This window comes from Lepidochelys kempii, chromosome 6, assembly GCF_965140285.1.
Source record: "Lepidochelys kempii isolate rLepKem1 chromosome 6, rLepKem1.hap1, whole genome shotgun sequence".
NCBI lineage: Eukaryota > Metazoa > Chordata > Testudines > Cheloniidae > Lepidochelys > Lepidochelys kempii.
Genome location: NC_136385.1, coordinates 65,109,633 through 65,125,420, shown reverse-complemented (window position 1 = coordinate 65,125,420; position 15,788 = coordinate 65,109,633). Strand labels below are relative to the sequence as shown.

General features: G+C 43.0%; 1 protein-coding gene across 6 annotated transcripts in view; it reads right to left on the bottom strand.

The window, feature by feature from the left end:
• Positions 1 to 444: 444 nt before the first annotated feature.
• RAD51B (RAD51 paralog B) overlaps positions 445 to 15,788 on the bottom strand; it is a 713,264-nt gene continuing 697,920 nt past the window's right edge. For 5 of the 6 annotated variants that reach the window (XM_078853308.1, XM_078853310.1, XM_078853309.1 and 2 more), the window contains one exon: positions 445 to 1,144. In XM_078853308.1, coding sequence (XP_078709434.1) covers positions 1,008 to 1,144 — 137 coding nt within the window. In that variant the 3' untranslated portion in view covers positions 445 to 1,007. The remainder of the gene's footprint in view (positions 1,145 to 15,788) is intronic. The other variant, XM_078853311.1, reaches the window with a different exon arrangement.

The window sequence follows — 15,788 nt, the reverse complement described above, 5'->3', positions numbered from 1 at the left end:
TGCTCTAACCGTGTTGCATAGGCTGGAAACGTTTTTACTTCCCTGAGTGCTGTAGCTAGATCGACCTAATTTTTAGGTGTAGACCAGGTGTGATCTTGAATAGGTCACATTTTCCCACCTGTAAAATGGGTAACAATTGCTTTCCTTCCTTGCAGTGGTGTTGTGAATGTGAAGTGTTTTGAAGACAGAAAAAGCTGACCTGTGGACATACACACTAATCTTCTAGAATTTAGCCACGAGAAGGACGAGACTGCAATCATTGCTACACTTTCTCCCTCAACCCTGAATTGCCATAAGCCTATGATTAGATTTCACTGTGATACACAACAGGCTAAAAGAAAAGGAGTACTTGTGGCACCTTAGAGACTAACACATTTATTTGACAGGTTTCAGAGTAACAGCCGTGTTAGTCTGTATTCGCAAAAAGAAAAGGAGGACTTGTGGCACCTTAGAGACTAACCAATTTATTTGAGCATAAGCTTTCGTGAGCTACAGCTCACTTCATTGGATGCATTCAGTGGAAAATATAGGCTAAGATTATTCTAAAGTACATCATAGACTCAAGAGCCACTGAACTGCTGTGCTTTAGTCAAACCAACTGGTTGGTTCAACATTTCCCTGGAGATTGTGAACTGACATTTCAGGACTAATTGAATTCCCCTCTCACTCTTGGAAGTGGGTCTTCCAGGTCAGGAAGCCCATTGGCAAGGCCATGGTAAGATGAGGATGCATGTGATGCCACAGCCTGAGCTGTATCTATTTTAGAGCACCAATCCTGCATCTTTCTTCAGCATGTCACCTAAATTAACCAGAACTAACACAGAACTTTTATATCACTAAATATAATATGGCTACTCATGTACAAAGAACAAGAACCACATTCAAAGTCACTCTGTTCAGAGGTAAAAGAAGCAGCAATTCCACAAAGTGCTTCACAGGAATTTAAAGAAATCACATTAGGCAAAATATCTGTGCCATGCCTCTCTCCAGCTGAGACACATTCTTCTTCATATGGGTTGTGCTAGCTTGAGGCTTTCAGCAGTGGAACTGGGGAAGCCATCTTTCAAGATATTGGTTCTCACTCTTATGGCCTGCAGTACAGGACTGGAGCCTTCCCAGCTGGCATCTGGGTGGTCCTTTCCATCTGAAACACACAATCAAGAAGGCCAATGAATCATGGAATGCACTTGGATCATGACCAAATGGTAGCATTTCCCCTAGTGCAGAGACAAGACATATTGTGTGCTTCAGCCAGTCAGAAATCTGGTTTACCCCTGAAAGCAAAGCACATTAAACTTTTCAGTGTAAGCCAGTTTCTGACTGGCTGAAGCTGAATTTACTTATTTGATTTTTAACTTTTAATCAGTGAATAATGATCATGTCTCCAGCAGCCTGATTGGCTGTCTTGGGGCCTTGCAGTCACTGGATTGTTTGGCTTGGAACAACACATGCAAAAGTACTGTAGGTCTAGCTCCTTTTTCTAGTTTGTCTGATTGGCTTTTTCAGAGTTTATGATGCTCCTCACAGAGGCAAACTCCCACACTGGGCATCTAAGTGATAGGGTCAAACTGCCCCTTCTCTGATTCCCCCGATCAATCCCTTTGTCTATAAACCAAACCTTAGCCTGATCCAATCCCTTCAATCATTCTTCACTAGATCACACTAAGGGCCAGCTCCTAAGATGGTGTAAACTGGCATATCTTCATTGAAGTCAGTGAAGCTATGCCAATTTGCACCTGCTGAGGATCTGGCCCTATGTGTATCAGTCAAGGTCCACATTTAGGCTGTCCTTGCAGAGACCTCCAGCTGATAGGGATGTAACCTACTCCACTCATCTACCCAATTTCCATATTACAGGTTATAGTCTAAAGGTAAAAGTGCTTTTAAAAAAATGTCCGAGGGTTAGATGGTACCTTCAGGGCTTGCAAATTATTTTCCAACTTTTAATCAAACTGCTGTGAATACAGACCAAGTATTGTTGCTCACCAATACCTTCAGTGTTTCATCCCTCTTGAAACAATAAGAGTGGGCATGTTAATAAATGGACTGATAGATTTGTCTAAATGTACTTTCCTTAAGTACCTCTATATCATCTACTGAAATACAATGAAATATTTAACTTCTCACAGTACATACTCCCCACTGAATCACTATCCCTAATGCCTTCTCACCCAGCTGGAGTCAGCTAGGGGGATTCCTCCCACTCCCTTTCTCTCTCCAGTGGTAAAGCACATCAGTGTCACAGAATCCTTTGTCAGGTCATGCCAATAGCCAGAACACCTCATGGCTTGTCTATCAGACCAATCTATGGTGTTATACGCTCTGGTCACCATAGCATCTAGGCACTAAATACATCAGTAAGCAAAATGGACTCTTTTGTTGTCATCCTAGGATATTCCTCTGCTCCCTTCTGTGATTTACATCCCTCTGCACTGGTATCCAGATCCAAAGTTTTACATTAGACTTTGAAGACTAACTATTAGATTTTAAACAGTGGAGGTGAATTTATATAGGCAATGAAGGCTGTCTGTGTTCCATCCTATGCCCCCTTACAATCCATTGGGCTGAGAGCTATCTGCGACTGCCTTCCCAGTAAGACAGTGCTGACTCATAGCCTATCTGAACGGTCTCTGTCGAACAATATGGGATACTCTTTCCTCTCTGGAGAACACTCTGCTCTTATTCACAGGGTGGTTGAATCTCTTCAAAGCTCAACTTCTTTCTCCCCTAGGGAGCTACAGTTTGCTACTTCTGCTCTTAATTGGGGTCTTAGAAAACTAGACTTCCACACAGGAATCTTTGTGGCCAATTAGGACTTTGCCTCATGTACTTGGCTAAAACTTCCACTCCCCTCAGTGTTCTGCCTGGCTGCTGCCCCCCACCTCAGACTCAATCCCATTTCAGCGGTGCTAGACATATATAGTGTGTGAAGTGCTTGGAGAATAAACATGCTATATAAATGTAGAGATGTTATATTATTATGATTAACTACAGCATGTAGCAGATGCACTGTTATCTATTGGGAGGAGATAACCATAATAAGAGTACTCTTTAAGATCATCTTGATCTATGCTGTAGGCAGATGAAGAGGTGAGATAATGAACTGAAAGAGCACCCAGCAATTATCAGAACCAAAATATCCCAGGTAATAATGAATCACCAGTCAGAGCACGTCCTCCTGTTTGACAGAGGAATTAGACTGAAAAGACCTGTTTGCTGCCAGTAATTGCACTGCAAGTTGCCATAGTCCTAGGCAAATATGTACTTCTGATCATTCAGACAAGCTCCATTGTAGGACAGAAAAGTACAGTTCCCTCAAGGACCCTGCAGAGCAGTCAACACCTGCATGGGCCAATTGCTATTGTTCGCTATCAAAGCTTTGAAGAAAGTCAATAAAGCTGAGTGAAAGGAGGTAGGTTGATGGACTGAAAGGGGCCAGGATAATACCAGCATTAGCAGAGGTGGCAGTTCAGAAGGGACAATGTGCCAGGTAGGAAAGAAGTCCTTTCTTATGGTTTATTTGGAGTTTTGAAGTGAAGAGACTTGCCACTCTCTCTCCTGTCTAATGCTGTCTTTCTCCTCTCTCAGTCTGCCTGATGCTGTGTGATACCCATAATAAGCCTCAGTCTACACTAGAAAAGGTTTGCTGGTATAACTATCCACAGCAAACCCTTCTAGTGTAGATACAGTTTACACCAGCAAATAAGTGTTTTTGCCAGTAGATCAGTATAAGCTCTACCACAAAAGCACTTTTTTGTCAGTATAATTGAGTAGTCTACACTAGGTGTGTTGCCAATATAGAAATCTCATAAAAAAAATCACACCTCAACGTTACTATACTGGCAAAATATTTTAGTGGAGACTCAGCCTAAGATACTTGTAATGAGTCCTCTGCAAATGCGCAGCGTCCTTTGCACGGCTTCATGGGATGTGCCTCAGGAATCAGTGCAGTGGTTTAATGACCATTTCTAGCTTTGGAAGAGGACTAGTTGCAAATGATAGCAAATATAGAGAGAGAAGGTGGGTGAGGTAATATATTGTATTGGATCAACTTCTGCTGGTGAAAGAGACAAGCTTTTGAGCTTGCACAGAGCTCTTCTTCAGGTCTGGTAAAGGTACTCAGCCCTGGTCTACACTACAGAGTTATGTTGACGCAAGGCAGCTTACATCAACCTAAAATGTTGCTCCTGCTGATGTAACTCACCCGCTACGCCGACTTAACTCCACCTCCATGAGAGGGGTAACACTTAGGTAGGTCAATGTAGTTAGGTTGATGCAGTGCCGGTGTAGACACTGCATTACTTACATTGACTGTTACTGGCTTTCAGAAGCCATCCCACAATGCCCCATGCTGACAATTAAATTGTTGCTCGCACTCCTAATGAGGACACAAGGAGCGTAATGTGGACATGCGATTTAATTACTGTGGCAGCTGTACATTGTCGTAACTTAGGCCGACATAATTTTGTAGTGTAGACATACCCTCAGTGTCACAGCTAAATACAAGATGGAATGGATTATTTAGCATAAGTGGTTAACACATATTGTAAGAGACTATACAAGGTAAAGTGGCTAGTTCACCCATCTGCAGACATAGTACCAAAAATGGGGGGTTAGTGGGTTACAGATTGTTGTAATAAGCCATAAATCCAGTGTCTGTATTAAATTCATGCTACTCTGAAACCAGCAAAGTTATGAATTTAAGCTCCCAGGCTCGGTCTTTTTAAGGTGTTGTGCAGGGTTCCTTTGAGGATGAGGACCGAGAGATCAGACATGGAGTGACCACTTGAGTGATCATTTTTCTGTGTGAGTTCATTTGAGAGTGCAGTGATTCTCTGATTTCATCCACCTAGTTGTTATTGAGGGCATTTGTTGCATTGGATGAGGCTCACCATAGGCGCTGACTCCGTGGGTGCTCTGGGGCTGAAGCACACATGGGGAAAAATTAGTGGGTGTGCCGCACCCACCAGCAGCACACCGCATCCCGCCTCCTCACCTCCTTCTCCCCACTCAGTGTGCCATGTGCCTGCTCCTCCCCCTCCCTCTCAGTGCTTCCCACCACCCCGCCGCCTAACAGCTGTTTGGCAGCGTTTAGGACTTTCTGGGAGGGAGAGGGAGGAACAGGGATGCGGAGCGCGCAGGGGAGGAGGCAGGGCAGGGGCCGGGACTTGGGGGAAGGGGGTGGAATGGGGGCGGTAAGGGGGCAGAGATTTTGGGGAAAGGGTAGAATGGGGGCAGGGCCACAGGCGGGGGGTGTCGAGCACCCACCAGTCAGGCACCTATGAGGCTCACTGCATGTGATAGACATGGATCTTAAAATGTGTGTTGTAGGGGGTGTTGATCATCGTACCAGTGGAGATACGTCTATAGTTTTGCATCTGTTGTTCTGGCAGGGTCTGGTGCTGCTTTGAGTTGGCATGTCCTGGTCTGTGGGGAGCTTGCTTCTGATGATGAGCTTGGCAAAGTTGGGTTGTTTGAAGGCCAGAAATTTTGCTGTGACGTACTGAGTACATTTTCCAAACCTGAAGAAGAGCTCTGTGCAAGTGCAAAAGCTTGTCTCTCTCACCAACAGAAGTTGGTCCAGTAAAAGATATTACTTCACCCACCTTCTCTCTCTAAAACCCTGGGATCAACATGGCTCCAACAACACTGAAATTTACTGCAACAGCAGGCTGTGGAAGGGAACAGAAGCCTTACAGGATTGTGGCCTCCCTCTCCCTTTCCCCAAAGACAGCTGCTAACAACCCCTTAACAACTGCTACTCTAAGCCATTCTACTTCATATTCTTGGCCCATTTACAAGTTACAGCACTGAAACTCAATAAAATAACAAGACTTTTGCTGGAAAAAAGTTAATTTTTCCATTGATAAACTTCCCTAGTAACTGGTACTACATTGATGTCTGTCTCTGCAAGAAAGAGGCTAGAGATGTAGTATTTTTTTTAATGAACTTGTACCAACATTCCTCAGCAATGCCATTAAAGAAAACATTAATAACTTGTAATTGTACACGAATGAACTTCATCTTGGTCCTGGGTATTATATCTCAAGTAGGATAATCCAGTAAAGGAAGGTTTTTCTGTCTCCATCTCTCTGGAGGTTTGCTACAAAGGGCCAAAAGAGTTAGAAGAGTTTTGGAACCATGTTTAACAACATTCACTGCTTTTAGAATTTTAGACTTCAGAATGTCATGCATAATTCATTTCAAATATTGCAAAAAAATTTCTGCCTTAGCCCGAGACTTAACCTACCACTTGAAGCTGCCATGACTTCTTTGTGAATTCCATAAGCATCCACTCTCTGCCAAACTGGTTTTCTAATGGACTCATCTGCAACTTTAACTGTGGAGTGAGTATTACTATTCCATAATCACACATATGCAAAATGTGGCACATTTTTAGAAGCAACACTGGCTTTCACAGCAACTGATACCTGAGGTAGGGAGCTGTTATTTCTATGGAAATATAATTATCAAAGTGTGTATTCTGGTGTGGGAGAGACTGATGCTATGTGTAATCATAGAATCATAGGACTGGAAGGGACCTCAAGAGGTCATCTAGTCCAGTCCCCTGCACTCAAGGCAGGACTAAGTATTATCCAGACCATCCCAGACAGGTCTTTGTCTAACCTGCTTTTCTGGTTAAAAATCCCCAATGATGGAGATTCCACAACCTCCCTAGGCAATTTATTGCAGTGCTTAACTACTCTGAGACTTAGGAAGTTTTTCCTAATGTCCAACCTAAACTGCCCTTGCTGCAATTTAAGCTCCTTTGGAGTTCCATGTAGCTGTGACCTGGAAAAGGTAAAAAAATCTGTTTCAGGGATTTTTACTTTGTCTCTATGGTTCAGCTGGTTTAACCGGACTGAATGATTACAGGACAAGGGTATGACTATGTAACCCTCTCTTGGAGCTACAGGCAATTGCAGGGTTATCTGTTGTGTATGCAAAACAACTTCAGTTTAAGATTGGCTGGGTGAGGTCTTCGGGAATTTCCCTACTTTATGTAATCTATTGCTGCTTCTCAACTTCCTCTATTAGCATAGCCAGGAGGCAAAAGAGCAAGCACGCCCCTGCTGGTATTTCTCAAATTCTCTCAGAAAGCAATGATGATGATTGCTCAGTGACCTACAACAATCTTGCAGCTTTCAGATCATCCCATTCCAGGTGGATAACACTTGGAAATGAGAAGGGTTTGGCAGCTGGAGGAAGTGGGATAGAGGATTGGTTTATGTGCTGGGATACTGCAGAAGAGCTTGGCAGCCAAGAAGATATGTACATGCCAGCCCCCAAATACAACTTTGCCAAAGCATCTCAACCCTGACCTCCACACCACCTGTTCTTAGCATTCCAAGTTCCCACACAGTTCTGTCAGTACACCTCAAGCATGACTTGCAGTGTCTTTCTGGTTCCAGTCCTGGGACTTCTCCTGAACAAATTTAAGAATTTTATTAAGATGGTGTTAAAAGAAAAAGAAAATGGAACAGAGTTTAAGCGTAGAAGTTTCTGGTTATCAGGGAATAACGTACAGATTATCGATGGGTGCGAAGTTCGGTTTAAGATCGGATGGCGTAACGAATACATAATCTGCAATATCCCCAATTGGGAGTAAAAGGTTAATGGGTCAAAGTACAGACATTGAGATATGAGGGTATGTTGTTCATATAATGGCTATGTTCAGGTGTGGAGCATAATGAGTGGATACGATGATGAGGATGGATTTACCCTCATTTGGTGAGATTTAATGTTCAGTGAATTTATGGTTCCAGTTTATATGGTCCAATGGAAAAAGTCTCTCGGTCCTTTTTGCAGTCCTGGGACTTCTCCTGAATAAATACTATGAGTCATGCTGAAGTCACAATGGACATTCACAAATGCAGGCTTGGATGAAAACAAAGCCACTTTCATTTGTAATCTAAACTAGATGAAGTCCTGCAGTCAGTGTCTATTCAACTGGTAGACTGGACAGCATTAACCTTTAGTGTTAAAGTCCCCAGTGGAACATAAGTAACTCCAACAGCCACACAGATTGTAAGAAACAAGGCACCATTACCTAAAATTGCATTTAAATGTAAATGAAGCAAGCAAGGGAAGCATCATGCCACTGATTGGGAGTGATCTGCACTGCATGGGTAAGACTACAGCTGATATACTGTGTTCAGTTCTGGACAACTCACTACCAGGAAGATGCAGGCAAACTGGAGGGAATTCAGAAAATGATCAGGAGGCTGGAAGAACTGACTCAGTCTGTTTAAAACTCTTTTTTTTTTTTGGCCTTTATTCATGCCTGTTTAACGCCAATGCATAACAAGCATGTGGCAGACAGGATATCTTTATTAAATAGCCAACACACTGCCCTTTCAGTGAAGATATGAAAGGTCTGAATAAACTTCAGTGAAGGGTCCCCACAGGTTCTCCAAAAAAAAGCCAAGGGAAATTAACCCTGCCAAGGAAGGCAGTATAGCCTAATGGATAGAGGATTGGCCTGGGACTCAGAAACTCTGTGTTCAATTTGTGGCTGTCCTACTGGCCTGCTGGGTGACCTTAGGCCAGTCATGTCACCGCTCTGTGCCTCAGTTTCCCCATCTGTAAAATGGGGATGATAATAATACTGACCTCCTTTGAGAAGTGTTTTGAGCTTCTACTGATGAGAAGCACTGTGCATTATTATTCCTAGTATTTCTAAGGTAAAAAACAAAGAAAGACCAAAAGCAACCTCCCAGGCCTTCTTCAATTGTTAAAAAAATTGTTCAAAAGAAGGGCACACAGATAATTACCAAAACAAAAATAAAACTAAATCCTTGGTGGGTCACCTTCAACTAGGAGTAGCAGGGGGGTTAAATTAAGAAAAGGCTGGCTCTCAGGACTGCTGAACAGTTTTGCAGTTGAGACTCCCATTGTTTGAAACATTTAAAACTAAACAGTTCAAAGCACTAGCAACTACAGTGTAAGGAACAATCTTGTGCTAGCCCCGGGAGGGAGAAGAGCACTGGATGGCCTAGTAGATTTTATTCATCTTTAATTTCCATGATTCTAAGAGAGCTCTTGGCCTTTTGGCTAAGAGTAGCTATATTCTCTGTTCTTATCAACTGGATACCTGTAATGCCTCTACCAGGGGGGCGATATTGTGATCTTGCAGTAGGATGGACTGAGGCCGGGTCTACACTATAGACCTATATTGGTATAACTTTGTCACTCAGGTGTGTCAAAAATCCACACTCCTGAGCAACATAGTCATACCTCCTCCCGTCCTCCCCTCCTCCCCCCACATAGATAGCACTAAATTGACGGGAGAGCTTCTCCTATCAACCTGGCTACCACTTCTCTGGGTATGTGAAGACAAGCCCTGAATGATCTCTCTTTTCCATCCCTAATTTCTATAATCTAAAACTAGTGGTTTGCCTAGAAACATACCATGATTTTATTGGGACCCAAATGAAAGATCTTATGTAAACAGCGTCATAAGACAGAGAGCTGATAATGAACCTTTATATGCTTTAGGTCAGATTTGTCAAGGTGGGAACTGGGAGTAGTTTGGGGGAATCTTAGACCTTGTCTACACAAGACTAATTATGCAAACATTTTGCACTGTTGCTAACCCTAGTTCAGCTCCACTGGTGATAGCAGTGGTGGGAGTCCTAGTGTAGACAATGCTCCTGAGGCGACCCTATCCTTTGAACCTGCACTGAAATCCAAACTTTGGGTCTTGCCATTGTTTATTGTCAGTGTTTTGGGTCACTATGTGGGGGCAGAAGGAGGGGGATAGCAACAGAAAAAAGCACTTTAGGATTAGACCTTTTTTTCTTCATCTCTTCTTTGCCTCTAGTGTTTGTTGATGTCTAAAAATGATTATGAGCTGATTAGGATGGTGCTTGTGTGCTACAGCTCTGTCTTAGGCCTTGTCTACATGGCCACTTATAGTGCTGAGACTTTCTTCGCTCAGGGGTGTGAAAAAACACCCCCCCCCCCGAGCGATGCAACTTTCAGCGCTGTAAAGTGGCAGTGTAGACAGTGCACCAGCCCTGGGAGCCGCGCTCCCAGCGCTGGGAGCTATTCCCCTTGCAGAGGTGGTTTTATTACAGCGCTGGGAGAGCTCTCTCTCAGTGCTGAAGCCATGACTACACAGCCACGTTAAAGCGCTGTCATGGCACTGCTTTAACGTCAGCTGTTTAGACATACCCTTACTCTCCTCCCTTTCTGCATCTGTACAGGACTTCAAACTGCCTCTGAAAGGCTCCCAGCCCTCGTTACTTTCATTTGCATGGTTAGCAGCAATAAGAAAGAAAAGGCCCAAACATGTCAAGTATTGGGTCTGTTCCGCCAATTCCAAGTTGTGGGGTGCGGAGGGTAAAGGGAAGAAAGATAGATAGAGACGCTTAGGGTAGGATGAGCTCTAAGCGTTCATGTTTTATCTTATCTTTTACATACTCAGAAAAGAATGTAAGGGCTTGGCAAGGCTTACAGTTACAGTGGAGTACAAGGGAACACACTTCACCCTGTACCTGCTAAAATGAGGATTAATGTTTTCTGGACACTAAACCTCCCCTCTACCCCACACAGAAATGCCCTTATGAATGAATTGCCAATAGAGAAATTAACATGTTACTAACAATCATGTAAGTTAAGATAGAAAATACCTATATGATCCCAACTAGTCTCTTTCCCTGCACCAGAGGCCTGTGAAGTATCATTCCTACAGTATATTTTCCTGGGCTTTGCTCATCTTAGATTTAAAGAAAAGAGTATTCTACAGTACAATTGACCTCAACATCATTACATTTTCTCACTACCCTGCCTACATTTTCTCTTAATTACATCTAATTATTTCTAGTAAGAAGAAATTTCCAAATTTGATATTCAACAGGAAACCAAAGTGGCAAAAGAACACACCTGGTAAATGAAGACAGGCAATGAACCAAAATGTCTTGAAGCAGCTGAGCTCTTGGATCCACAGACTGTTTAGAGGGCAAGGGCCTGCTGTAGGAAGAACTGTATGGTGCAATAAGATTATGAATGTAACAGGCGTGTACCCTGTAAAAAGTGGGGGAAAGTAGAGATTTGCTGGCTTAAGCAAATCATGGCATGGGGTGTGACTCATTCAGGGCTAGTGCTGTTGATGACAGGTACCCTAACAGTAAGAGTAACCAAAATAACTATTTCATATATGTGATCCAGTCTGAAAGCACTGATGTACAGAAAACAACTGCTTGCCTTCCTGATTAAAAAGAAGCATCAGAAGCTCCTCAAGGATGAGTTGATAGGCACTCCAGAAAACCCTGACGTAACTGTAATTATGTTATTCCTGCAGCTGATATCTGTTTGGGATGTCCTGTTTGCATCTATAACACCTAAGAGTGAAAATCCATGTTACAATCACAACAAGGCTCCATCTATACTAGGAACATTTTAAAAAATACACACTGGTGTAACTACATCGATGCAGTTACATGAGAGTGAATCCTTAATGTAGACGTGCTGCCCCCATACAAAACCAGGTTTATGCAGGTCTGACTTGCTCGGCTAAGTTAGCAGAGCAAGCCACAGTGGTAAGTGCCATGCTTTACACTGGCACAGTGTGTCTATATTAGGGATTTGTAGTGCAGATTCCTCTAATGTAGATGGGACCTAAATCTGCAGCATTCTTAGAAGGTAATTGCAATTCTCATATATACCAGTATAACACTGGCATACAGCAGATACCTTTGGGATACTGTCAGGTCAAAGCTGGCCCCAGATTGTTTTTGTAAAACAAACCTAATTTCAAATGAAATGTTTCCATTACTTCTTTTTACAGACTGGCAGTGGGAACAGGTTGGTTTTGTTTGCTTTTTCACAAATAAACATTCCCCTAAAGGGTTCACCACAACCCAAACATTCCAGCACTGTGCTAGAGTTTGAGAGTCAGAGAGTGAAAATGAATAATCTATTTTCACTGACCAAGCAGACCAAACGCAAAAATGGGGGGAGAACCCAACCCAGCACAAAGGGCAAAGAGAAAAAGGGATTTTGAAAAGCTCAATACATTGTAAACTTAAAGGAGTTACTGGTAACATGGACAAGAAAAAATGATTTTGAGCCTGTGTTCCTTTAAAATTAATTTTGCCTCATGAGAAATATTGTCTTAGGAACCGTCTACACTTCAACACTGTAAACAGACCTATTGCACGGATAATTTTCTTCCTTGCTCCTTGCCTCTTACCTTACATGCAAGAGAAGCAGGAGGGGGTGGGAAATTGGAAGAAAGCTAGAAAATATTTTGGAGTTGGGGAAAACCATGCAGACAAATCCCTCATTCTTGGGACAGGACAGTTTTAAAGCTATTTAGAAAGCAACAGGGTGACTCTGTTCAAAACATCTCAGTAGCTTCTTTTCTAAAGAAAGGGGAATTTGCCTCCAACGTACTGCTCATCTCTTGGGTCAAGTCCACAGAAACAAACAGAAAGCCCCATAAGAACAAAAGAGACAGAGACAGAAAGTGACAGAGACTAAGGGGCAAAGTCAACTTCAGTGGAATTACATTGAAGATGAACTTTGCCCTGAGTAACAATTACATGTGCGCACACGCACACACTTGCTGGATCTCTCTGGAAGACTCACATACAGATAATACTAGAGTGAAGGAATTCTGAGTGAAGGCCTGTCTGAAAAGGGTTGTGTATATAGACTAACCCAGCAACAGATTAGCCTAGCAACTGCACTACAGGGTTTCTGAAAACAGTAAACAGGAAATGGTTAAGTAAGAGCAAGTGGAGCATGCTGACTGCAGGAGCAAAGCAGGAAATAGCTGAGTGTCTGAATGGATGCAAAAGAATGCTCTCCCTCTCAGCCCTTGGGCAGTCTCAATACACCCACTTCTCCTCCACACACTACCCTTATCTCCAGAAGCCCCGAAGTCATAAAGCCTTGAAGGCTGCAAACACCTTTTGCCTGAGTAATCTGGCCTCCTCAGAATTGCAGAACCAGCCAGTGGAGTATTGCAAGGAGCTGCCTGGAAGGGGAAAAAAAAGAGATCCTCCTACTGCACAAGTGATAAGTCAGAAAAACCCAGTGAGTGTCAGAGGCTGTAGATGTGAGGAGCTAGAATGGCATCTCTGGATAAGGCCTCAGGTGCTGTGGTCCCAAATGTATTTAACATAATAATGAATTACAGAGAACCATTTCTGTAGCCCCTTTCATTCCACAGCACTTACTTTAGCAGTCAGGCTCACTCACTACTGAAATGCAGTTTCCTCTGGGATAGAACACAGCAGCTGTTCAATAACTCACAGCAACATCACACAACAGTTGGGAAAGGAAATGAAGAAGTATATAAGAATTCTTTCAACCCCTTCCATTCCCTCCTCTTACTCACAGTGTCCTTTCTGCTAATTCCAGCCAAGCAAGTTGCTGGCATCTGCTGTCAGGTGAAAGGAGCTGTGTATCTGTAAAGCCATGTCTACACTGAGGGTGCTATAGTGGTATATCTGTGGTGCCGTAGCTATGCCACTGTAATGCTGCAGCAGAGATGCAGACTAGTGACTGAAGGGTTTTTCCATTGCTGTAGGAATACCACCTGTGCAAATGATGGTACAGTAGCTAGGTTGCTTGAAGTATTATTCCGTGCATCTAGCTGTGTTTACACCCAGGGCTAGGTCTGCATAACTGCAACACTTGGGGGTGGAATTTTCACATCCCTGAGTGCTATAGCTATGTTGACCTACGTTTTTAAGTGTAGACCAGGCTTAGAATTCAGTGTGAGTCTTGGCTCAGGAGCTTGAAGGGGATCCAATAGTCAACACAATGTCTCCTGGAGCTCTCAGGCACAAGGGGGAGCATGCCTGCTGCTGCACTTCTCCAGGGACTACAGTACACATTTCCCTCCAATGCCAGCCAGGTCTGCTGGCTGATTTAGACGGGTGACATGTCTCGACAGTAACAATTCTGACCTTGTCTCAGCGAGGATTAAAAGGTCCAATGTTAGAATGTGTTTTGCTAACATGTGCTAACAGATTCTAAAAGTCAAGTGTAGGCAAAGGACCCTTGCCTTTAACATATGCTAAACTGATCAAAATAAAACCTAGGGGAAGTCTAGGCTTTAACTTCACCAATTTAGGCCTTGTATAAATGCAGTTTATTCCAGCAAAAAATGTCCTTTTGCTAGTATAGCTTATACCAGATTCCCAAATGAAATAAACGTTCCTAGCAAAAGCCCTTTTTTGCTGATATAACTGCATCGACACTACGCCAGTTGCCGGTGCAGAAATGTCACAAAAATATCAAACCCTCTAATCCAGTGACTCTCAACCTTTCCAGGCTACTGTACCCCTTTCAAGAATCTGATTTGTCTTGTGTACCCCCAAGTTTCACCTCACTTAAAAACTTACAAAATCAGACATAAAAATACAAGTGTCACAGCGCACTATTACTGAAAAATAGCTTACTTTCTCATTTTTACTTTAGAATTACAAAATAAATCAATTGGAATATAAATATTGTACTTACATTTCAGTGTATAGTATACAGAGCAATGTAAACAAATCATTGTCTATTTAGTTTGTACTGACTTCGCTAGTGCTTTTTTTTTTGCCTAGTTTTACAACAGGGTGAGTTGATGTACCCCTTGGAAGACCTCTGAATACCCCCAGCGGTACACGTACCCTGGTTGAGAACCACTGCTCTAATTGCTACACTGGAAAAATTTTTAAGTGTAGATCAGTCCTTACTGTGTGTTAAAGGTGACAATGCTTTGTCTACTCTAGTCTTTTCAAACATGCTAGTTAGGATGTGCAACCTAATCCCTTCTAACGTCAACCCCTTAAATCCTAGTCTAGAAAAGGCTTCTGGGACCAGGGTACAAATCTAGTTCACCCTGGTCAGTCTCTAGTGGGCAGCAGTCCACAACACAAAGCACCACTCTGCACTTATACCCATGCTGTACCCATTCCTGCGCTGTGGATAAACAATTACGTTTGGTTTCCAGCAATGTCAATCTGACACCTTTCAATGCGGCCCCTCCTTCACAGGGGTCTGACTGGCACCTTCCATAGGCACTACATTCATTTAATCAATGCTAGAACATTTGAAGACCCAGACTCAGCCCATCAGATTTAGCTTGACTGTATGGCACTTTTGGGGACTCAAAACTTAGATTCATAGATTCATAGATTCATAGAAGGTTAGGGTTGGAAAGGACCTCAGGAGGTCATCTAGTCCAACCCCCTGCTTGAAGCAGGACCAATCCCCAATTTTTGCTCCAGATCACAACCCTGGGTTTAGCAGGCCAATGCTCAAACCACACAATGACTGTTGTGAAAAATTGCATAGGAGCAATCTGAATCTGGGGAACAAAGAGAGGTTAATTGAGTTTTTGCTAGTTGAACTGAAATAGGACAAAATGTATCTCCCCTGCTTCCTTGTCCATTTCTTGCTTCCCACCACCCTTACCTACCTACTCTCTCTCTTATTCTTTTACACTTTGGTTGTCAAGAAAAATTACAGGAACGAGGGTCCCTGACATAATTACAGTTTGCTGGGAAAAACCACAGCCTGTAGCAGTAATTCCTCTAGCACTGGAGACAAACACAGGATGCCACTCAGAGCTAATCACTGTATTTTCACTAGGCCCAGAGTCTAATCTGTCATCAGCTGAGAGGCCACTGACTCCAGTCACACACTTGAATCTGAGCTCCTTGATCTACCCTCTATTCAGGAAAAAGGCTGTGCCAGACGGATGGTTTGTTTCTATCCATTGCTTGACCCCTCCGTCTCAATGATACTATAACTTCCATGCATTGCTGATCTCTACTCTGTGC